We start from the raw sequence: 23,460 nt of genomic DNA, 5'->3' as shown, positions 1-23,460 counted from the left end.
GCGGCACAAACCACAGCGCCGTCGCCTCATCTGAAACGTCAGCTCTGCGGTTTCCCTGCACCCCACCTTCTTCCAAGCCCCTGAGGCAGCGTTTCTTTGCCCTCTTGTGTCCTGTGCTCCGGCCTCGTCTACTCCAGATATCTGGGCACCGTCAGCAGATCCACCCTGAGCCCTCTGCACTGAGCTGGCCTCCCATGGCTCCCCCTGTGGGCAGAGAAACCTGCACAGATCCCCGTCAGGGTCCCCTGGCAGAGCGGGCACCTGCTCGTCCCGGAGGAGTGGGGGGAGAAGGGCTTGTCCCTGTCCTGGAGCGACCCCCCAGACACTGATCTCTAGACCCACTGGCCTCCCTGCCTCTTTGCAGATGCCGCCGTGGGGCAGAGGTGTTTCCCCAGCCAGGAGCAGGAAGGAGCCCTGCTAAGCCAACACACCCCTTTGCTCCAGGGGAGTTGTCAGCAGCAGGGATCAAACCAGATCACGATGAGGTGCAGGCAGGTGTTGGGGGGAGATGTCATGAAAAGCATCCTCCCGCCACCCCACCCCGGCCCCCCTCCAGCTGCAGGCCCCGACTCCTTTGGAGCTCCCCCCCCCAACAGAGCGGGCCCCACACTCGGCTCTGCTGGGGTTTCCTCCCGTCACCCGCTGGAGGGGCTCGGTGCGAGGGGTCCAAAGCCCCATCTTCGGGCCAAACAGCCCAGGGCGATGCAGGGCGCCGGCACGCCCATCTCTGAGGGCACAAGGCTGGCGGGTTCCGGGGGGCTGGGGAAGCGGGGGGCTCAGGACGATGAACAGCCAGGCCACACCTGCTGCCAGGAGCTTGTCCGGAGCCCTGCCTCTGTCCCTGGCAATGGCCGGGGCCCTGGGGTGCAGGGACCGGGTGCATTAGCAGCTGCACACCTCCTGGCCATGCTGTGCACTGGCCCCGGAGAGGAGCGGGTTACACAGCCGCTGGAGGAGGAGGAGTTGCCTGCCAGGATCCTCCCTGCCTTCTCCGGTTGCGAAGCAGCTGCTGGGAACTCCAGGGAGGAGACAGACAGGCTGACACACAAACAAGCTCCCACCCTGCTGCTGGGGAGAGAGACACACCAGAGAGGCCTAGACCCCAGGTAAGGAGCTGGCTTTTCCCACCTGGGCACAGCCCCAGGGACCGATTGCAGGGGCTGGAGGAGGCGGGCGAGGGCTGGGAACTTTTCTCACCCCCTCTCCCCTCCCCACAAAGAGCAGGGCTGACCTGGGAAGCCGTCTGGCTGCTGCCCAGCTCCTGCCCTGCCTAGGAATGAAGCTGGGTGGGAAGGCAGGGCACAGCTGGCAGACAGGGACCCTGGCACGCCACAGATGCCAAGCCCAGCCCGGCAACCTCCTCGCTCTGCTTCGTGCCCATTTCACTCGACTCGGCTTTCCCCCCACCCTGGCCATGGGTTTCTGGGCAGAGGAAAGGCCTGGGGCTCCGGGTTCAGGTGCGGAATCCACTCACAACTTCTCTGGCGTCCAGGCCTCCCTTCGCGCCGTGTGGTGTTTTCAGAGAGAAGGCAGGCGGCGGCCGGCCAAGCCGCTTGGCACGTAGCTGGCACCCAGCCTTCCTCTTCTAGCGCGGCCGGAGGGCGCCCGCCTAGTCCCAGGCTGCTGCGTGGGGGACAGTTGCTAGGTGTGATATTGACCTGGTGGAGGGGAAACTCCCCTGGGAAGGCGGCAGGGGAGGAGATGGGCGGGCGGTCGTGCCCCAGGGTCTGGACTGGAGCCCAGCTCCTGGGCAAGGAGCTGCCTGGACCCCTCCAGGAGGCGGGGGTGTGACACAGGGGCCGGCCCGTCTCCTTCCTGGCACAGCGCCTGCTGTTTTTTGGCTCTGGTGGGGTCAGGCTCCTGGTTGCACAGGTGCCGGCAGCTGGAGCTGAGCCGGGAGGGCTCAGGGACTTGGAGCAGTTTGTGTTTCGGGGAGGACAGAGGGCTTCAATCCCCCCTCCATCACAGGCAGCCAGGGCGTCCTCCTAGTCCCTCCGCCCCTGCGCTGGGTGCAAAGAGGGAGCTGCGGGGACCAGAGCCCATCATGCCCCCCTGCACCTCCAGGCAGCCCCCGCCACCCCCATAGCAGGGGGAGAGCAGGGAAAGAGGTCCACAGACCCTCCCCTGCAGGGGGCTGCCACTGACTGGGGGGGTTGCCAATGTAAATATGGCCCCCTGGCACCGGAGACCCACGGTACACCACTGCCCAGCCCCCTGCTATCCCAGCCCTGGGTGCTCCCCATACACAGCTCTGCCGCGGCCCCTGCTATCCCAGCCCTGGGCTGTGGACAGCTGGAGAAGGGCCTCCTGCAGTTACAGCGTCCGCGTATCTGGGGGTGCTTATCACAGCGTGGGGGCCGAAGAGTCAGAGGCCTGGGAGAAGGGTGGGGCTGGGCTGGTCCCCTGAGGAAGCTGCTCTTCCTCTTCCGCTGAGAGAGGTTTCCCTGCGCCCCAGCCCCAGAGGCCCACATCAGCCACACGGGGAAGGCCCAGGCCCACCCTCTGTTCCCAGCCTGGCGGTTGTGCCGTAACCCCCTGTGAGTGCTCCTCTCAGCCAAGGCGTGTCGGGGGCGCCCGTCGCCCTCGAGCCAGACATTGGCCTTAGGAGTGGCAGTCAGCTGCCCCTAAACTTCTGGCTTTGCCTGCTCCCTCGGTCCGCTTCCCCTGTCTCCCACCCCCGTGGAAGCACGGGGAGTGCAGTGGAGTCACTCCAGAGTCACTCCGCAGCGAGTGGGAGGAGGCTCAGCCGTGTGCAGGTTAGCCGGGTTGCACCTTGGTCAGACGCTGCTGCTGCTCCTTGCTTTATTGAGTGTGTTGGGCTCTCCAGCGCGTGCCCAGCACGGCTTTCCTCCTGGAGCAGCTGGAGCAGGCCCACCTCGGCATGACTCACTCTTCCCTTGTTTGTATTTTTCTAGGCTGGGTGTGTGAGCGCCCTGGAGCACGCAGATTCCCAGAGCTGGGAGTTCTGCACACGCCCAACTCACCCCTCAGCCAAGCCGCATTTTGCTCTGTAAAACCAGATCGTCGGGACTAAGCGAGCCTCATTAACGCTGCTTCTTATAATGGATCAGTTTTAAACCTCCGTGCAACTGGCCGTACATTTGCAGCCCAGCATCCATGCTGCTTTTATATCCCCACCCCTGGCCGGTCTTGTCGAAGCCCTTTGGGGGAGTGCTTGCTAAGGGACAGGAGACAGCCCCACGCTAGCGCCCGAGCGACAGACGCACAGCTGCAGCTCGCGGGATGCACTAGGTAGGAAACCCTAGGCACGTACTCTGGCCGACAGCCCGTCCCCGCCTGGCTACCCGGCGATCTTTAGTGCATCAGCTCCAGCCCAGCTAGCGCAGGTACATCGGAGCTGAAGTGACACCCCAGCTCCGGCATAGACAGACCCACTGGATCTGCGCGTCTCCCTGGAGGTCCTGATCTCAGCTGGGTCTGCAGGCCTGTCTTTCCAGCGCAGGAAGGAACCAGTGTCTGTTACACACCCACGTCTGTTTCAGGCCCTTTTTCTCAGGGCTTCAGCTTGGTTTCTTCCAACTTAGAACCCGTTCAGCACAATCACCCCCTGCCCCGGCTAAGCCAGGGTTTTCTGCCGGGGTCCCTCGATTTCCCACAGGCTCCCAGTCTACCAGCCACTCACCTAGTCTGTCCAGAGCATCCAACAGCCGCCACCCACCTGCCCTGCTCCCCATCCCAGCCTCACCACAAAACTTGCCTGCTCCTAGGAACTCCCCCCACAGCTGGCCCCCTCCCTGGCTTTTATACTCACCTGAACTGCAGCTGATCAGTCTCAGCTGGGAGGGCAAGAACACCTCCCGTTAAAGGCCCAGTCGCCCTGTCCGTAGACACTGTTTAGCTTGGAAAAGAGACAACGAAGGGGGACCAGGACAGAGGTCTATACAGCCGTGACTGGTGTGGAGAAAGTGCCTAGGGAAGCGTTACTGACCCCTCCACGTAACACAAGAAAGGGGGGTCACCCAATGAAAGGAACAGGCAGCAGGTTTAAGGCAATCTTTCTTCGGACAGCGCGCGGTCAGCCTGTGATGCTCGTTGCCAGGGGACGCTGTGACTATAACTGGGTTCGAAAAAGAACAGATACGTTCCCAGAGGACAGGTCCAGCGATGGCTGCGAGACAGGGTGGTCAGGGATGCAACGCTTCAGATGTCCTTACACCTCCGAAAGCTGGGACTGGGTGACTGCCGGGGGACGGCGTTCTCACTAATTGCCCCGTTCTGTTCATTCCCGCTGTCGGAGGACAGGACACTGGGCTGGATGGACCATTGGTCTGACCCAGCATGGCCGTTCGTAGGTTCTTAAGTTAATAATAACAATAAAAAATCACTTCTCTATAGCGCCTTTCGAGGATTAAACAGCACTTCCCAGCTATTAAATGGACACTGTCAGAGAGTTTATTAGGGAGAGAAAGGTGGGCGAGGCAATATCGTTTATTGGACCAACTTCCGTTATAAAATAAAAGATGACCTCACCCACCGTATCTCTCTGATATCCTGGGACCTACAATGCAGAGTTTAGTTTATTAGCAGTTCTCATTATTATCCATTTGAGCTGGCTGTGGAACGGCCCGGTGATTCATATGGAGAACGTTCTAATGCCTGATAAATCAAGGGTGTGTTCTCACCTGTATGGTGCATAGGGCAAGCCTTCGAACTCAGGCTAGGGGAAGGAGAAGGGCTCAGGGGAGGGCGCGGAGAAGGATCCAGGCTTGGAAAAGCTTTGGTAGGCAGAGCGATTCGAAAGACTGGGACTGTTACATTAAAAAGGATAACCCTGTTCAAATAGTGACTGGGGCAGAGAAAGCAGCGGGGGGAGCGTCTGTTCTCCCCTAACACAAGAGCCAGGGACAGGCAATGAAACGAAAAGGTGGCGAATTCCAAACGGAAAGAAGGAAACACTTTGAAAAGCAGCGTGTAATTGGCCTGTGGAACTCTCTGCCACAGGAAGCTGCGGAGGCCAAGAGCGTCACAAGATGTAAAAAAGGGATAGGACCTTTATATGGACACAAAGACTATCCCGTTAAAATAACCCATGCCAGGGTAAATTGTGGCAGGGTATTAAACCGCCTGCGTCAGGGTTTGAGCCAGTCTCTAACCATTGGAAATCCGGACGGCGTATGTGAGGGGCAGATTATCCCACATCTGTTGCCGTGGAGCTCTTACGCCTTCCTGGGACCAGCCACTGAGATTCCCTCCATTTAGCCCTTGGACCTTCACGCCTGTTCCGGTCCCTAATCCGTTGAGTCCCGGGCTCTGTATCTCCTCCCCTTGGGCTGGGGGGAGGGGCTTGTGCCCACCCACGTCCCGGAACCCGAAGGGTACCAGCCACAGAGCCAGGCTTCTGGGCTAGCTGGACCTCAGCTCTGAGCCAGTCTCCTAAGCACAAGTGTTTTCAGGATAACTCTAGGCCCCAGGGGTATGTGATCAATTGCTCAGCTGAAAAGGTTCCTCCCCCCCACGGCCCAGCGTCAGCAAAACCGTTGCCTCCTTTGAACGGCAGTGACCGGCTGGGATTTCAGCATGCCCCAGTGACAGCCTCCTTCTGCTGCCTGGCAACTCGTGTCGCCAATGACACCAGTGCAAAGTCCAGAGGGGCAGGGTGCTGCTTGGTGCCGGCTTTGCACAGCGGGTGAATAACAGTGCGGAGCAGGATCAGGCTCCGTAGCCCTGGGCAGGAGGACTGGACCAGGAAACTCACTCCATTTCCATTGCCCGAGCGGCGGGCGGTGCAGGGAGAGAGCCACGCAGCATCCAGGGAGAGGAGGCAGGCAGATTGCTTTGGAGCCGATCTTCAGCCGGGGGAGACGAGCGTGGCTGTGTTGTAGATGGACCCCTGAGATGGTGCCACTGTGGCGCTGCGCCGATTTATGCCCGTTCATTCCTCGTAACCGGCGACGTCCTTAGTGACGGAGGCCGGGACGTTTGTGTGTTTCTACCCTGGACTCGGGTTTAAATCGGGAATGGCTCCGCTGGAGCCGGCGGGGTCCTGCGGCCAGAATCAAGCCCGTCTGTGTTAACCCGACGACGCCCCTTTGATTAATTCAACCGCGTGACCCCCCCTTCGAGCTGGATCGATATCATTATCCCCCGGCCGTGACAGGGAAACTGAGGCACAGAGTGGCAAGGGGGCTTGTCAAAGGGGGATCCTACGTCAGAAGCATGGCGGAGGAGGGTTGGCTTACAGAGAGCGGGCGAGCAGGTGGCAGAGACGTCCCGGCATGGGGACCGTCAACGTGCGTAGGGATCTACGTTGCAGGGGGTGTCGGCTGATCTTGTGCTAGAGGCCAGGAGGAAATGCTGTGGCTGGTTTTTGTTCCCCATCCGCGTCGTCCCGAGGGCCAGCTAACTGGCAGTGTTTGCAAATCAGCTGCAAAGCAACTCAGCCCCATTGCCATGCAAATCAACCAGGCCAGGTGCCTGGGACGGTTGAACTTATGGTGCTTGGCTAGCCGACAGAGCAGACCCAGCTATGATGGCCTGCCTGCTCCTGAGGGTTAACTTCAGCTCCCCAGACTCAGCAGCTGCTTGGGGGAAGGTTGCCCTGGGCTCCGGTCTCAGATGGGGGAGCCTGGGGTGCCTTGTCTCCTTGGGCCCATGTGTTGTCAGCGCTGCCCAGGGACCGTGTGGCTGGCAGCTGACGTCTCTCTGCTGCGTCATCCCATCAACTTGCAGCAGAGCCAGGGACGAGCCCCGAAGCGAGAGAGGAAATCCTGTGCGCGCAGCCGGAGTGGGCGGCACAGCGAGCTGTAACGGGCTGCGCGGCGCAGAGGACAGCACCCCTTTAACTGGCTGGTGAGCCTGCTAGCGGCGCTCACTGCGTTCTGGGCCACGGAAGCTAGCAGAGGCCAGCTGCAGGGGGGCGTGTTTGTTCAGAGGTGCTTATCCGAGACCCAGTTGTGCCCGGCTGCTCCCTGGTGCTGGTTTTTTTTTCCCTGCTGTGTGGAGAGGCTGGTTGCCCGTGAGCGGGATTATTGCCCAGCAGAATCCACGCTGACCAGCCGGCTGCCAAGGACCGGGACTCGGTGAGTTGGCGGGCGCGATTAGCGAAGGCCAGGAGAGCAGGAAAGCCCAGTCTGAGGCGTGCGGGAGGGTAAGTCCCCAGGTCACTAGCGCTCCTGGCCTGGGCTGTAGCGTGGCCCAGTGCAGCAGGTGACAGGTCAGAGAGGAGAGCTGGTTGGCCCAGGATGGGCAGGAAGTTGTTCTCTAGACACGAGAGAGAAGCTGGAGCGTGGGGCCGTTGGTCCTACCCAGCCTGGAAGGGGGCAGCAGGGACAGTTCGTTTTAGCTCGTGTTCCTGAAGCCCCGACCGTGCCGCACTGTTGCACAGAGCTCGGGTCTGGAATCCACTTCCTCCCCCCCAAGAGCCGCCAGGAGGCCGGGCGGGGGTGAGGGGGGAGAGGGGCAGATGTGTTCCAGCTGTGGGGGAGGGGGAGAGAGGGAAGGAGTCGTCTCAGGACTCGCAAGACCTGGGCTGTCTGGCTGTCGCTGCCTCCTCTGGGCCAGAATCTCCCAGCCGGACCCCAGCTCCTGTCCCAGGCGGGTTCTGCTGGGCCACCTGGGCTGTTACCGCTGCCCGGTCGGATTGTGGCTGAGCTACGCCACCCGGCGGGGGAGGCTGCTGGCTAGGATTGGATGGATGAACCAGCTGGAGGGCGAGGGTCGGTGCTATAATTATTTCTGGAAGCTGGTGGAGCTGGCGTCGGAAAAAAGCACCTCCCGCTCGACGCATGATCGCGGGGAGGCTGGGGGAGCAATCTCTTCCACGCGCTGCCCCCGTGTTGGTCAGAGAGGGACTGGTGGGGATGGGACGTCTCTGTTGGGAAGGAACGGGGCAGCCTGGCGGTGTCCGGTGAGCAGATGATAGGGGAAAGACAAGAGCAGGCTGGGGAAACCAGAGATCACGGGACGGGCGGGAGAACAGCAAAGTCCGCCAGGGCATGTGGAGATGGAGATGCGAAAGAGACTGACAGGAGAATAGGAGGGGGCAGCGAGAGCGGGGGTAACAGGGCAAAGGCTGGGGCGATCAGGAGGGTAGGTAGCAATGTGTGCAGGCGCTGGCTGCGCTGTGTAAGGAGCACACCGATAAAGCCCTGGAATGAGCTGTCAAGCGCCGCAGAGCAGCCTGGCCCTGGTGGCTAAGGCTGTCTAAAGGACAGCGACGAGCCCCGCTCTGCTGCCGGGGGCGTGGCACTGAGGGTCTGGCTAGAGATAGAGAAGAGTCAAGGCAGCGAGAGGCTGGGGGATAGGGGGGACATGGGTTAAAGCCTGAGTGGGAAGGGGGGGCGGGAATCTGTCTCTGCCAGCTGCCACCCCCCCTGAATGCTGCTGACCCCTGGGTGCGTTGCTGCGGGTACCCTGCAGCTCTCTCTTCTCACTCTTGGTCCGATCTGTGGCTGCTCACGCACGATCCTCAGAGCCGCCCAGACCCAGCAGGGTGCTGGGGGCCTCCTGGGAAGGTGACAGGTTGGGAGCAGCTGCACCAGGCCTCTCGCCGCGCTGTGAGTGGTGCCTCAAAGTGCCTGGAGTATGAGTCAGGAGAGGGGCATGCGGAGAGGCGTTCCTGGAAGAGCCAGGAATAGACCTCGCCCAGGCCAGCAAGGTGACTGCCCCTGCGCCCCAGGCCGGTGAGTCCGTAGCCAGGAGGCCTTGAGGGGGGTGGGACTGGCGTCATCCAGCGCGCGGCACACAGAGAGCTGGGCAGGGGCCTGGGTTTCCCCGTGGTTGCCAGGCAATTGCGTCACGGACACACGAGGAATGCCGGCATGCCGGCCTGTCAGGAGAGGGCATCTCTGGCAGCAAACCAGTCCGGCTGGTTTAGTTCCGTCCCTGCCGGAGGATGCCTGGGCGGGGGGGAGAGAAGCTGGTGACATGGGAAGCAGCGTCCAGATGCAGTGTCAGGCCCTCCCCAGGTTATTCTCCGGCTCCCCCCCCGGCCCAGGGGGCAACCCATAGCAGGGAGCATCACTGGAAACGCATGGGGCAAAGATCCCCCTTGTGCCAGCCTCCTGCACCTGCCACTCCCAGGGTGGGGCTGTTGTTCCCAGAGGCCGCGGGGGGCCCTGGCGGGAAGGGGTTATACATGATAACGCAATCCCATAAGGCGAAGGGGGAGAGTCACGGAGGAGACGCTGATGCCCAGCGAGAAAATCACAGGATCAGCACTGGGCTTCACAAACAATGAACGGGGCAAGATACCTAAAGGGTCACGGGGCCAGGGCGACTGGCGATCGCTTGGGGGTGGGGAAGCTTAGACCCAGTGGAACAGCCTCCACCCCACTTCAGACTGTCCCATAGCTAGGGGGCACAGACCCCTCTTCAAGTGCTTTCTCCCCCTCCGGCAGAGGCGGGCACTGAGGTTGGGACTCCCACGCCCCAGGCGAGCGCTCTAACCACTAGGCGGAAAGTTATAAGATGGGCCGCTTGCCGTTCCGCCTCCTCCGGCTGGCTTTGGAAAGGGACCCAATCCGGTAGGTGGCCTCCGAGCACGCCTGCCGTCTTCCTCCGGGCTGTGGTTTGCTCCTGGCCAGATGCCGAGAGGGAGGCGGCAGTGCGCACGCCCCAAGGCAGAAAGTTAAGGATCTAGGGAACTTTCACCCCCAAAATTGAGGCACCATGTGACTTTAGACACCTACAGCCTAAAACTGGGACTTATGTGCCTGAACCCAGATTTAGCCGTCTACGTGCCATTGTGATCCTAGCCAGTACCCTCCCTCCGGTTCACGGCTTGGTGTTTCTGAGATTGGGAAGAGACGGGGCTGCAGGTTTGCAGGGGACAGAGGCAAACCCAGGTCATCAGTGACTCTCAGCTCCTTGCAGGACCTTAGCTCCCAATGCATCCTTTCTGGGCTCAGGATCGATCCCCACGGTAAGGTCCCCCCGGCCCCAGCAAGGTGTGTTAAACCAGCCCTCCCCTCCCCAGGGTCTCTGTCGCAAGCTGTCCCATCACCCAGGGATTGTGGATGTTTCTCACTATCTGATCAACACCCCCCTTGAATTTTCCACTTTTGCTTTCAGCTCTGTAATTGTTCAGTCTGTCAAGGCGCCTGCTGGATTTCTTGACCTTTTCATTCCGGGTCTTGCTTTGGATCAGAGCAGATCAAGCACAGCACTGGCCTGTTACGTCATTAGGGAGGAAGCAGCACGGCCTGTGGCTAAGCCCCAGAGCAGGCATCAGGTCTGGGGTCTGCTCCCATCCTGTCTCTGCTTCAGGCTCGCTCACGTGAACTCGTCCCACCCAGCACGAGATCGTTCGTTTCCTGGTGTTTTGTTTAGACTAACTGTAAAAATCCCCGGCCGCCAGGCTCCCACCCCTTCCCCTGGGCGATGGCTCTTCCTAGCCTGATTTTCCATCTTGATTTCATTTTACTCGCTGAGGCCTTTTTACCCAGCCAGGGAGAGGGGAGACAAAGGTCAAGCAGCGGGGATTGCCACAGGGAACTGACAGTCCTAGGCTGGCCTGCCATCTGACCAGGCAGAGAGGGAAATAGGGGGAAGTTGAGAAGTACGCAACAAGACCATGGGTTAGCGCCCAGTCTGTGTCATCTGAGGAAGCAGCAGATCCTCTCTGCCTTGCCCAGTTTGCAGCCTGGCCCTACAGGGTTTGGCTGGGACCTGGGAGGGCCAAGTGAAACTGATCAGGAAGAAAAGTGAAACTGACCGGCTTTATTTTCACTGGCCTGCCGAGCCTCTCGCTAGGCACTTAGATGGCCCTGCCGCTGCGAAATCTGGGCACCCGCTGAAGCCCCTGGCAGCTTGCTCTGTGGATTGCGGGTGCTTCTCTAGATGGGCTGCTAAATAAAAGAACCAAAGGTTGAACCTCTCAGGGAGCAGAGCTGTGGCAGCTGAGTGGGGCCTGTCCTGTTGTACCTGGGACGCTTGCAGCCGGATGTGCTGGAAACCTCGGCCTGGGGCTTGTGGGCCTCGTGTTCCCCTACCTCTCCAAAGCCCAGACATCTGGCAGGGTCTCCCTGAGAACAACTGCTTCCTTCCTTTCCTTTCTGATCAGCCTCCCCATTGTTCTGACCTGCAGCTTCACCCCCGCCTCTGCGCTAGGATCTAACGGGTGTGGCTCAGGCTCAGATTCGCTAGGATGGGTGGTGATTTGAGGAGGTCATTGAGGAGCGGATCAGATTGCCCTGTGCTCACCCCCTGCTGGGGCAGCCAGCTCCCCTTTGCCTCCGTGTCAAAGCCGCGTGTGTCAATCGGCGTTTCCCTCTGCTGGCTGGGATCAGAACGGCCAGACTGTGTCATAGACCCTATACTGCTAGTGGCAAAGGGGGATTCTCCTTTGCTCCGGTTGGAGGGACTTCTCTAGCTGGAAGGGCCTTGCTCTGGCCCCATCGCTGCTGCTGGGAATTTCAGAGTGGATGTTCTTAGGTGGTCCTGAATTGGATACAGTATTTTCCTCTCCTTTGGTGCCTCACAGTGGAAGGACGGGGGTAGGTTTCAGCTATTACTTAACCCCACCCAGGTGGCAGGGAGGTATTTATCATCCCCCGCTCTCACGATGGGGAGACTGAGGCACGGAGAGCGGGAGTGATTTGCGTGCGGTCAGGTCGTGAGTCAGTCGCTGGGCTCTGCTGACACCGGGTCTCCTGCTCTAACCACTAGACTGGCCTCCCTCCAGGAGCCGCACAGGGAACCCCTGGCCCAGGCCAGAGTCCCAGTCCTTTAAGCACTCAGCCATCTGCCCGTTTCCTACCGGCATTCTCATTTGAGCTCAGCAGATAGGAATATTCAAACCGTGGGGGAGGGCAGAATGAGGGGGAGGGGTGTAAAAGGCCTGGGACTGTTTAGGAGAGATATCCTTAACCTCTTTAAAAATCAAAAGGTGCGACGTACATGAAATGTATTAAAAGGAAGCTGCCCCCCTTTGGGTGCCTGGAAAGAACCTACCCCTCTGTGCCAAGGAACCGCTGATCTCTAGCTCCGATACAGCGCTTTTCATCCGTGGAGCGCAAAGCGCTTTTCAAAGGATCACACAGATGGGGAAACCGAGGCACGGGGCCGGGGGAGTGACTTGCCCAAGGTCCCCCAGCAGGCCAGTGACAGAGCTGGGAACAGAACCCAGGTGTCCGAGGCTCTATCCACCAGGGATTAGGAGGAGGAGGATCCAAACGAGGATTAGGAAAAAAATGGACACTTTTTAAAAATCAAGACAGCCCCGAGCAGCTCCAGGACATCAAGGAGTCCCCAGGGGACCACCCGCGGCCCAAGATGTTGGCAGATGTTAAAATGCCTGTGGTGCCCCCCACGACCCGACTATCAGCTGTGTATAATAGATCCGCAGGCTGGAGCGGGTTCGTGTAGGCGCAGACGTGGGGCCGGATTCTCCTCTCACACCGGCCGCATCAGGAGCGCAGCCAAGTTGGAGGGGTTGTGCGGGCGTACAAGGAAGCTCAGGATCAGGCCCTGGTCTTCTGACCCGCTTGGGGCCACCAGACAACCGGCTTTCATAGGTGTGTCTCTCTCACGTCTCTCCTGGTCCCCCCAGCCTGGGTGTGACAGCCGGGGGAAGGCCCTGGGCGTGTTGCGTTGCACCGCGGAGGCTGGCTACGGTGGCGCTCTCTAATAACAAGCTGTGCCCAAGGCATGGTGCTAACCTCAGCGCTGATGGCCTGCGTCAGGTCTCCTCTTTCCCTGAGGTGCAACGGGGGGATAATTAGCCTGTTACGTGGCAGCCTCCCAGTCCCCGCCTCCTGCTTGCAACCAGTCCGGCTCCAGGGACTGGAGAAATCACACGCACCCAGAGCCGGGGCTAAAACCCGGCTCCTTGGCATGGAAATTTTCTTCTCTGCCTCTTGAACTAAAGGAGATCTCCCTTAGCTGGCAGCATCAGTAGATCCCGTAGCCCCTCTGCAGGCCCACCCACGAGCACGCCACGGGCTCACACACAGCTTGTGCATTGCACAGGCAGGCCTCTCTCCCGTACCGCTTCGTTACCCCTCCTTCTGCTGCTCTGTGCCGCCACGCACGCTCTGCTCCTGCCTGTTCACCTCGCGGCCCCTTTAAAGCCCGGTTCCTCCCTAGCTTGGTCTCGCTTTCTTCACTGAACTCCTCTCCTGTGTGTTGTGGGCTCTGAGCTCTTTGGGGCAGGGACCGTGACACGTACTTCCATGCTGCTCCGTACCCGCCGTGCCGTCCCGGCTGCATCGAAGTCAGACACATCTGACAAAGCAGGTTGCAGCCCAGGAAAGCTGACGCCTGCAGAAATGTGTTAGTCTTTAAGGTGCTACAGGACTCTCAGGGTGAGTTTTGCAATGGACTCTTGAGGCTAGACTTTCACCCCGGGCCACAAACAGGTCTGGGATCCCTGCACTGCGTGGCTTTGCCCTGTGACATCCGAGCTCCCTCGCTCATTGGAGGTGCCCTGACTCGTCACGGCTGCTGGGCGGTGAGCTGGCTTTGGCTGGGACTGTCGAGATCGCTAATGGCTGGATCGGTGACACACCCGGCACCGGGGCTGTCGGGGCAAGCGCTGCCCAAGTGATGGCTGCGGATCGGTGCCCTTGTCTCAGCTCAAGGATCCCAGCTGGGCAGTGAATGGCTGGAGAGCCACTGGCTGGATTTTCCCTGGCGTCGCATCCTCCAGCACCTAGTCATGACATGGAAAACTTCCTGGAGGCTCCAACAGTGGATTGTCAATTAATGTGACCCTGAATGATGGGGGCAGGGGGTGTCCAAACCCCGGCCTATCGTGGGATGGAATCTGGGTCCCGCTTTCCCTTCAGGTTCCCTTGGTGAAGGGACAGTCCATAGGAGCAGCTGTCAGAATCGCATTGGTGGTTATCAGAAGGTGCTGCAGATGGGGACAAGCAACCTATTGCCCCGCTGGTGTCTGTAACGATTGAGCCGTCGTTTATTAGCCCCGTTTAACGGACCCTTACTAGAAATCGGGACTAGAATTTGTTCTCCAAACGCCTGCGGCCTCGGTCGCTGCCCACCTCCTTGGCAGCTCGCTGACCGGTCATGGGCCGTCGCCTCTTTCTGGCTCGCCCTGAGTCTGTCCCGACGCGAGCCCCTTGGGGACAAAGTGGGATGAAATCTAGGAAGAGCCGGAGCCTGCTCTCCGGGCTGGTGGATGCAGCAGAATGACACCCCCGTTCCCACAGCTGCTGCAACGTGCCGGCTGGGATCCCGGCTTCGGGCAGAGCCCCCTCCTGCTCCCGTCTGATCGCTGGCCCGACTCCCCTGGGTTTTACTGGCCGCAGGATCGGGCCCCTATGGAAAATGTCCGGCTGTCGCGAGCCTGCTGCAGGGAGCGGGGTTTAAAGGGCCCCTGGCCTGTCAGGACACGAAGCCGGTGGCAGGGATTTGGGGCCTTTCACACACGCGTTCCTGCGAGCTGGCCCCATGGTCCTGTCTGTCCTAGTCCTTCCTCGCTGGCTGTGACGGTGCCGAGTTGCTGCCCTGGCCCTGCATTCAGAGATCACTCGATCTGAACCCCGGAAGGACTTGGGGGTAGGGGGGGACATTCTCAGTCTGGGATCCCAGGGAAGGATGAATTAGCTGATCGTTGGCTTTGCAGACCCACCCTTTGAGCTGACTCCGTGCTTACCGGGATCTGCCTTGCGCTGGGTCTCTCTGGAGGGTCATTAATATTCTTTATCGACCAGGCAAGAATACCACCCTGGAGATCTTGGAAGGAGGGTTTCTCCCCGGTGGGTCTGAACGGAGCTGGGGCTCCAGGGCACAGAGCCACCATGGCCCAGGCGTTGTGTGTTTTGGCTGAGGATCCATGAATTGAGCAGTGACCGTAACGGCAGATTTTTTCTCTCCCTCTGTCTCCAGGTGCTCGAGAGAGGCTTGGCGCGTTCTGGAATCAGCATGTCGTATCCCAGTGCCCCCCCTCCCTACGATGACAAAAACCCCCTCAACCCTCCGCATCCCGGGGGCTACCCGCAGCCCGGAGGCTATCCCGGGGGTTACCCGCAGCCTGCCCCCTATCCCGGGGGTTACCCGCAGCCTGCACCCTATCCCGGGGGCTACCCGCAGCCAGGAGGATATGCACCCTCGGGGGGCTACCCCTACCCAGCTGGCCCGGTGCCCCCCATGACAGCACTCCCGATGGACTTAGGTGAGCTGCGCATTCACGGTGGGGTGCATCTTATGGGGGCCGCTGTGCCGCAGCCCCGGAGCTTAGAGGGCTGCAAACAGGGACCAGCAACCAGCCTCTGGGATCAGAGTAAACCCACTGGGCCTTCCAGGGGCTGAAAGAGACGAAGGTCTGGACCTGGTTCCAGCGGTTCTTGGGCCCTGTTCTGCACAGAGGCAGGTCGCCCCAGGGGCCAAGAGAGCAGCAATGGGCTGGATTCTGCTCTCAGGGGATGGGGCCAGAGGGGCCGTCAGGGTGGCAGTGCCCATGTGGGGGCAGAGGGTGAGGAATGACGCAAGGCAGAGAAGATGGTGGGGCGGGGGGTCTCTGACAGGGCAGGGAAATGGATACGGTGTCTCAGGCTGGGCAGGACCCTGGCGTGGGTGTGTGGGGCTAGGGGAGGGATCTCCTTGACCCCTGGGATGGTCGGGTTCCGATCTGTCGCTCCCCCGGATCTGATAGAGAGGAGACGTCCTGATAAGAGGCAAATTATTCCAGTCTCCGGGCCCGTCGCCTCCACGCTGGGCTGAGCTGGCACCGGCCAGGCCCTGCCGCCCGTGGCGGTGTGATCTGCTCACCCCGGCCCGCAGAGCTGGCGAGATCGTGGGGCAGCCTCGGAAACCGCAGGGCTTGGGAGAGGGAAAGGCCCCGAGCTGGCCGGGGGACGATCCAGGGGACAAGGGCTGCCCTGCGGGGAACGGTCTGTTCCATCCACCCACAGGGTCGGTGCCACCGGGCGGTGACTTCCCTGCGCCTGACGCACGCCCGGCCTCCCCTGGCCACGTGCCAGGCCGGCACCTCCAGCCCGGACCCAGCCCTCTCAGCCTGGGTGTCAGCGAGACCCCGGCTGGTGCCGAGGGGCCGTCGGGGCGGGACGTCCCGTGGGGCAGCCCCTTCCCGGGGAGAGGCGGTCGGGGGGGGGGACGGGGGACGACTTGACGCTTGTGCAGAGCAGCCCCCGGACGCTAGCCCTGTCAGCAGGGGCCCGGGGAAAGCCGATGCCCCCAGGCGTGCCAGGGGCCGGGCGCTGACGGCTCCCTCCTTTTGTGCATCCCCCCATCAGGGGACAGTTACGGTAGTGGTGGCTCGGGGGAGGACAACGGGCTGAGATCGAGCGACTGGGATGACAAGAAAGTGCGACACGCCTTCATCCGCAAGGTAACTCCGGAGGGAGCCGGGCTGCCCGGCCCCTGGGGATGCAGGGGGGGCCCGCGGCCGACCCCTCTGTCCCTGCCCGCGCCCTGCGGGGCCGCTGCCTGCGCTGACCCCTCTGTGCCCGTCTCTCTCAGGTCTACACCATCATCTCTGTCCAGCTGCTGGTGACCGTGGGCATCATTGCCGTCTTCACCTTCGTGTGAGTCCCCTGCCCTCGCCTGCTAGCCCCCGGCTGCTGCCGGCCCAGGGGGCTGGTCCCTGCTCCGCGGGGCCCCAGGAGCTGTGACGTCTCAGGGACCCTCCGGAGGAACAAAGACGGCTGCCCCCGGGGCCCCGTTCCCCACTGGGGGCTCCAGGAGATGGGCACTGTCTCACAAGGCCGGGGAGACCCCCACCCCAGAGCTGTTTAAAGCCGGGCTGGAAGCAGCCCTGCGGGACGGGCTGTGCGGGGTGACCCTGCCCTGGCCCTGGCAGGAGGGCGGACGGATCCTGGCGGGTCTGTCCGGGGAGTCAGGCACAAAGCGGGGCAGGATATAAGACCTGCCCTTGGTCCCGGGCTGGGGACTCCGCAGCTGGTCTGCGCTGGGCGGGGCGGGGGCAGACAGCATCTCGCTCCCCAGCCTTCCCTGCTGCTGCTCAGTCTGCTGTTCTCCAGGGCCCGGGCTGCGAATGCCGGGGACGGGGGTTGAAACCATGGGGGATGGGGGAGGAGAAGGGGCCTTGGGCCCCCTGCCTCCGGGGTGAACCCAGGGGCCGATCTCACACTCTTCTCCCTCTGCGCAGCTCCCGAGTCAACACCTTTGTGCGGAGGAACATTGCCATTTACTACGCCTCTTAGTAAGTACCACCCGGCCCTACGTGCACCCGGGGGGCAGCGCTGCTGACGCCAGTCCCCCTCCTGGCTCGACCGGGGCCGACCTCCCTGAGGACTGGGGCCTTGTGCTGCCGTGTGAGATCTGGCAGTGGCCCGCCAGGCTCCCTGCTGAGTGGCACAGGGCACTGAGGCCCCACGCCAGAGGGCGCGGCTGGCACTGTCGTTGGTATCAGCGAAAGCAGGAAGGCACGGAGGTGCACGGGGAGCCCGGGCTCAGGGTTGGAGTGTGAGCCTGTTGATACAGGCCCTACCACATCACCTGACCTCAGGGGAGCTGCTTCCCTGCTCCGTGCCTCAGTTTCCCCCATGGTGCAATGGGGATAATGCTTCCCTGCTGCCGCAGTACCACGTGAAATGTAACAAATGAACCTCAGCCCTTCTGCTGCCCTGCATGAGTCTCTGACCGGTCACTGGCTCCTGGAGGGCAGCGGAGGCAGGGAACGGCTCCGACGTCTGTCTCTTTCCCTCCCCAGCGCTGTGTTCCTGGTCACCTACCTGGTGCTGGCCTGCTGCAAGGGCCCCAGGTGAGTGTCTCCATCAGCGCCGGGGAGCAGAGAGCGGCCCCCCCCTCCGAGTCCACGCTCCGGCTCAGAGTCCCCTGGGCACCTGGCAATCGGGTGGGGTGGGGGGAGTGTCTGAGGCAGGAGGGTCGAGGTCCAAATGGCTTCTGGCTCCATCCCCCAGGGGCGACGAGACAAGGCTGCGCCCCAGGGGTGAGTCCCGTCCATCCGGGGCCGCCGCCCACCCCAGCTGGAGGGCTGATTGTCATGGGTCCCCCCACCCGTGCCCTGCAATCTCATTGGGCCGATGTGTTGCACTCGCCCTAGGCGACATCACGATGAGCTCACCCCAGAAACCCCGACCCCCTCGGGTCCCCCCCCCAGCCTGCAGCGCGGCGCCCTGGGCTCAGACCACCTGTGCCCTGACCTTTGTGTTCACTGCCTTCCCTCAGGAGACGCTTCCCCTGGAACATCATCCTGCTGAGCATCTTCGTAAGTGACGCAGTGGGGCCGGGTTGTACAGGGGGGGGGGGGGGGGGGGGCAGTGATCCTGGGAGGGGGACTGCAGGGGTGAAACGGGGAGGAGCGGGACGGAAAAGGGAAGGTTTGGTGGTGTGGGTGTGTTTCATGGGTCACACCTGTGGCTAAAACACACCCCTCAGGCCACGGGCACCTTAGTGCCTCCTGCCTTGAATCCCCCCGTCTCTGCGTGGCCCCGGGAAGACGTTCCCTCCCCGCCACGAGGGCTTTGATCCCTCCCTGGGGCTGGCTCTGTAGCTAATCGCACTTTTTCCTTTTCTTTGCTGCAGACGCTGGCCATGTCGTTCATGACGGGAACCATCGCCAGGTACCGACTGGGGACACCCGCTCTGAGCCCCTTCCCTCCTCCGGCTTTCCCGAGCTCGCCTGTCGCCCGCAGGGGCAAGGCGGTAAAGGATCTGGCCAGGCACCTCTGTGTCTGCTGATGTCTTTCTCTGGCTGGACAGGGCAAATAGAGGCAGCCGGTGTCTTCACGCACAGCCCGGCTCTGCCGTGTTTGGGTCACTAGCCCTGCGTGGGGACGGTGGCTCTGCCGGAAAGGGAAGCCAGCCCCCGTGGCACCAGGATCTCCAGCTTTGGAAGGAATCCCCCCTTGCTTAGCGTCGCTCTGGAGCCGGGACTCAAACAGGCACCGTCTGGGGGCGAGTCGCAGAATTGCAGGCTGCCCGTGATGGCTTTTCTGTAGGGCCTGTCAGGGCAGTGTCTGAACGGGGCCCCCCACCCGGCTGCCACCCCCTGGATTGCGCTGCCGGGGAGCCAGCCCCATTTCTGAGCCCCCGTTACATGCGGAGGGTGAATTGGGAAATAATTGTGACTGGCTTTAAACTAACACCCCAACCTCTGGTTTGCAGCATGTATAGCACCAAGGCTGTCCTGATCTCCATGGGGATCACTGCTGTGGTGGCCATAATTGTCACCATCTTCTGCTTCCAGACCAAGGTGAGGCTCCAGGGGGTCCCTGCCCAGCAGGGGTCAGCAGTGACCGGAGGTGGGGTGGTGTCAGATGCTGCGTCATAGGCTGGGACTGGACACGGGGTCAGATGCTGCATGGTCCAGAGTGGGGTGCTGGGGGTGGCAGAGAGCCCCTTCCCCTGGGGGGGGAAGTGGGGGGGGACAACACACGCGGCCTCCGCCCAGCTCTGGGACCAACGGAGCAGGAATCGAACCTGGATCTCACACGGCGGCCATAGAGAGCCGGCTCAGTGACCCTGCAGGGGCGGCAACGCAGCTGATCCTCACTGCTATGGGGAGCAGATGTCCCCCTGGCTCCGGCGCCTCCTGCGGGGGAAGCCTGGTGCCGTGGGGCAGCTGCGTTCCTGCCAGGCTCCATGAGCCCATCCCTAACGCCTCACCGCCCTCCCGCTGGCAGGTGGATTTCACCTCATGCACCGGCCTGTTCTGCGTGCTGGGAATCGTCGTCATGGTGACGGGCATCATCACCGCCATCGTCCTCTCATTCAAATATGTGAGTAGGGGCCGGGGGAGACCCGCTGCGGGCCAGGCTGGGGCATGACACCAGCGCTGCCCTCTGCTGGCTCCATCCGTAGCTGCAGACCTGCCTGCGCTGCCTGAGTCTGCCAAGAGCCTGAAGTCATAGCCCTGACGGGTGCTGAGCAGCCCCGTTTACACAGGGGAGAGGCGGGCTCTGAAACCTAATGAGGGCACGCCAGAGTGGCAGCAGCCGGGTGATTTCATCCCCACTCACTTCAGTGGATGCCTCCAGCTGCCTGCCCGGGGATGGTGGGCAGGGGGCGAAAGGAGTCACCATAACTTCGTCTCCCAGATTGACCCCGCGTCAGTATTTTGCATGGAAGTAAATCTCTGTCCTCGAGCCAGCTGCACTCGGCAACAGCTCGCACTCTGCCCGGGGTGTCGGGGCGTTTTGGTGACAGAGGGAAAGTTGCCCAGGAGACTTGACCTCCAGGGTTCTCTTTAAAAGGCAGCTGTGCTGCAGACATGGTATTTGGGGGAGTGGGGGGGACAAGCAAATCCCAAGCATCCTGAGAGCCTGTGGCCTCGCTTTTGGTTCAAAGGTGGCATCTCTCTAAAGTTAGGTTGTTGGCCATCAAGTGTCATGCTCCTCCCCAGAGGTGGCTGCATTGCAGGGCCGGACGAAGCAATTCCTGGCATATACAGCCTGGGCTAGTTTTTCTCCAGCCCTGGGCTTGCGGGTTGCAGACCCCTGTCCTCTGACCGCCCCCGTGCGTCCCCTTCTCCTTGCAGATCGCATGGCTCCACATGCTATACGCGGCCATCGGTGCAATCGTCTTCACCCTGGTGAGTAACCTCGCTCGCGCGCTGTCCCCACTGAGCTGGGAGTCTCCGTGGGCCGCGTTCCTGGGGGAGGATGGAGGCAGCGCATGGCTCAGTCGTGCGGGGCAGAGGATCTCAAGCGGCGAGGCTGACCCGTTGCCCTGTCTCTGGTGCTCCCCCCGCAGTTCCTAGCTTACAACACCCAGCTGTTGCTGGGCAACAGGAAGAACACGATCAGCCCTGAGGAGTACGTCTATGGCGCCATGGAGATCTACATGAACATCGTCCAGATCTTCACCTTCCTGCTGCAGATTGTGGGCCGCAGCTAAAGCCGCCAGCGGGGCTCCCGGCTGGAACCGCCCCAGGGCGAGGAGCACTCGGAACACCTTGCCGCCTTCCTTTCCCTCACCCCTTCCCGCCCCAAGCCGATGGCCTCCGGTTTCCCTTCGCACCCGGGGAGCCCAGCGCGGGATTCCCATAGCCTGTGCATAGAGGGGGAGCGGGTGAAACTGGCTCCCGGGCCCTGCAGAAGCCCCAGAACGAGGCTTTGCCCAGCGATGACGCCGGCATCAGCAGATTTCTGCCTGCCCCGTTAATTGCTCTGCTGCCTTCTGTGCTCTCAGGCGGCCTCCTGGCTTTCTTCTCTCCCCCCGCTGCCCCCAGGGACGTGTCCGTGCACTGAGTTAACCCCCTTCGCATCCTCTCTTGCAGAGGTGTGTCCCTGGCACTGCTTCCGAGCCCAGATCTTCTTGGCACAGGTCCCCCTGGAAGCCGTCTGCTCTCGCAGGGAGAAATCCAAGGGCAGCCCCTGCCTTGCTGAGAGGATCCCCGGGTCGGGGGCTTGGGAGTCCGTTTTTAAACAGTTTTTAAATGATTAGCCTCCCTCTGCCAAGGGTGCCGGGAATATGGGGGGGAGTGGAGTGGGGACAGGCCTCACAGCCGCTTTATCAGTGGCACTCACGGCTAATAAAGGACTCGCGTGCCACGCTGTGTGAGGAAGCCAGCCACCCCTCTGCCGTCATCTCGGCTGCGTTCTTTGCCAATGGGCTCCCTCCGTTGCGGCGGCCAGATGACAAGCTGCCCCTTCTGCCGCATTCCCACGGGGAGGAACGTTCCTTCACCTGGCAGGCTGGCATCTGGTCTCATTTCCAGGGCCCAGCGGCACCCTCGGAGCCCAGAGCTAGATTCTCCTGTCCCGGGCGGCTAAGGCGAGGGTAACTGTCGTGGTCCCTTAACAAGCTGATTTTTCTGTTTGAAATGGTACAAGCACCTCTAAGCGGGATCCCACAGCAACGGAGCGAGCGGGGCTGCCTGGAGGGAGGTAACCACCCCCACAGCCTGCTCAGACCAGGGCTCCAGCGTGCAGAACGAGCTGAAAAAGGGCATTTCTGGACATCCCCGCTCCGTGTATTGAGCGGTGAGGGAGATCTTCAGCCCTGATGGGCATGGATTCACTTCTCCCTGCATTGCTCCGCTAACTCACACGTTGTAAGCCTCACAGGCCTGGCAGGCAGCATTATTTGGAAATAACTTGCAGGCTGACTTCCATTACGTGGAGCTGCCTGAGGTCAAAATCGCAACCCACTGGGGCTCACTGTTGTTCCGACCCAGGTTGGATGCTAGGCAGAGGGGCAGCGCCGTCATCAAATCCAAACCCATTCCAGGGAGAGCAGAAAGACGGGCTGGGTCCTCGCTCTGTTCTGAACCTTGGTGGGCATGTTCCCTCTGTTCCGCAGAGCGCCCGCCAGTGGGGAGGAGCAGAAGGGGTTGCAATCAGTGCACAGAGCTGATTTTAAAGTGGGGTGGGAGATTTATCATCTGCCATAAATAAATCAGGGCGTTTCAATTCCAGTAGGGTTGTCACCCACCCTGTAGTTGTGTAGCCCAGACTTCAGGGCTAACACTAATGTTTTGCCTTTGGGGCTGTTCCCTGCCTTAAGCTTCTAGCCTTATGGAAATCTACTTTGTCACAGGCTGGGGAGGCAAAACGTACAGCGCCATGACCCTGGGGGCTCTCTGCATACTTTTGTTGTTTCTAATTCAACGTATTTTATCCTTGGTTAAGCAAAGGTTTGTTACTGATCGAGCTGCCATCTCCTATATTCGGCTAGTCTGGAAAGCCAAAGAGCATTGAAATAATATTGTTTGGTGTGGGGAGAAGGGAACGGCACAAGGGGAACTGCAATGAAACACACGCTGTGTATTGCTCATGCTCTCCAGCGCGGTGTTAGGTGTTCGCTTATCGCAGGAGGAAACAGAACAGGGGCTGCAGGCAGGGGCCTCAGGCAATGTTGTAAGTCCCCCTCCCTCACTCTAGAGGCTGGAATAGATGCTTTAAGTGGGGGCATCTCTGCCCACTTCCACCTACAGGACGGGGCAAAACCGGGGTGGTTGAGCACTCTAGTTCCTGCAGGACAGCGCTGAACCAGACCCCGTTCCCAACTCCTACTGGGAAGAGCCGGCTCAGAACAGGATCCCCAGTGAACTGCGAGAAGGGCAGGGCGGGGGCACGAGAACTGGGGTGAAGCTTGCATTAACCCTTTGGGCTCCTTCCAGGAATTTAGCATCTTGGTCCAGCCTTATTTAGTCAGTGCCTTAAATCCGGCTGTTCCCGGCAGTCGTGAGGTCAGCACAGCACACGTCAGGGAGTTGCCCCTTTCACGTGCAACCCCCGTCAGACCTGTGCGCCCCACACGTCTAGGAAGGGAGAACAGCCTGTCCTGGGTGCCGGCCTTGGAGGCAGAGCTGCTCCTGTGCCCAGCCCAGCTCTGTCCTGGCTGAGGGAGGGGGAATGAGCTGGCTGTGGTTAGCTTTCTTATGCAAAGGACCGTCGGGTGCACTGCCTGGGTTAGTGGCTTGGCTCACCTGACCCCCCTGCAGAACAGACCTGGAGCCCCCTCCGCACACCACCAGCCTAGGCTCAGAGTCGCCCCTTGTCCGTGCAGCAGGGGGTGTGACGGATGCCTGTAGAGCACAAGCTGTATTATCTTCTAATGCTGCAGCCAACGGGAGAGGCGCGGTCGGCT

General features: G+C 61.3%; 1 protein-coding gene across 2 annotated transcripts; it reads left to right on the top strand.

The window, feature by feature from the left end:
• Positions 1-705: 705 nt before the first annotated feature.
• On the top strand, positions 706-23,067 carry TMBIM1 (transmembrane BAX inhibitor motif containing 1). Of its 2 annotated transcripts, none has more exons than XM_067529446.1 (12): positions 706-1,106; positions 14,809-15,094; positions 16,176-16,270; positions 16,402-16,466; positions 17,051-17,104; positions 17,615-17,665; positions 18,094-18,133; positions 18,451-18,488; positions 19,033-19,120; positions 19,551-19,646; positions 20,405-20,458; positions 20,620-23,067. In XM_067529446.1, the coding sequence occupies exons 2-12, from the start codon at positions 14,845-14,847 to the stop codon at positions 20,761-20,763; spliced, it is 975 nt and encodes a 324-aa protein (XP_067385547.1). In that variant the 5' UTR covers positions 706-1,106; positions 14,809-14,844; the 3' UTR covers positions 20,764-23,067. The 2 variants fall into 2 exon arrangements, with proteins under 2 accessions (XP_067385547.1, XP_067385548.1); XM_067529447.1 differs by lacking the exon at positions 706-1,106 and adding an exon at positions 6,960-7,040.
• The last annotated feature ends 393 nt before the right edge of the window (positions 23,068-23,460 follow it).

The sequence above is a fragment of the Emydura macquarii genome, unplaced genomic scaffold (genome assembly GCF_026122565.2).
Source record: "Emydura macquarii macquarii isolate MOO-44397 ecotype Brisbane River unplaced genomic scaffold, CSIRO-AGI_Emac_v2 contig_2988, whole genome shotgun sequence".
In the NCBI taxonomy this organism is placed as follows: domain Eukaryota; kingdom Metazoa; phylum Chordata; order Testudines; family Chelidae; genus Emydura; species Emydura macquarii.
The sequence above is the reverse complement of the archived record's forward strand: the minus strand, read 5'-3'. Positions and strand labels throughout refer to the sequence as shown.

Excerpts from the sequence above, each read along its gene's own strand:
- TMBIM1 (XM_067529446.1), top strand. The coding sequence starts at position 14,845 with ATGTCGTATCCCAGTGCCCCCCCTCCCTACGATGACAAAAACCCCCTC. Across the intron at positions 16,271-16,401 it reads GACACGCCTTCATCCGCAAG|GTCTACACCATCATCTCTGT; the intron begins GTAACTCCGGAG and ends CGTCTCTCTCAG. Across the intron at positions 18,134-18,450 it reads TCATCCTGCTGAGCATCTTC|ACGCTGGCCATGTCGTTCAT; the intron begins GTAAGTGACGCA and ends TCTTTGCTGCAG.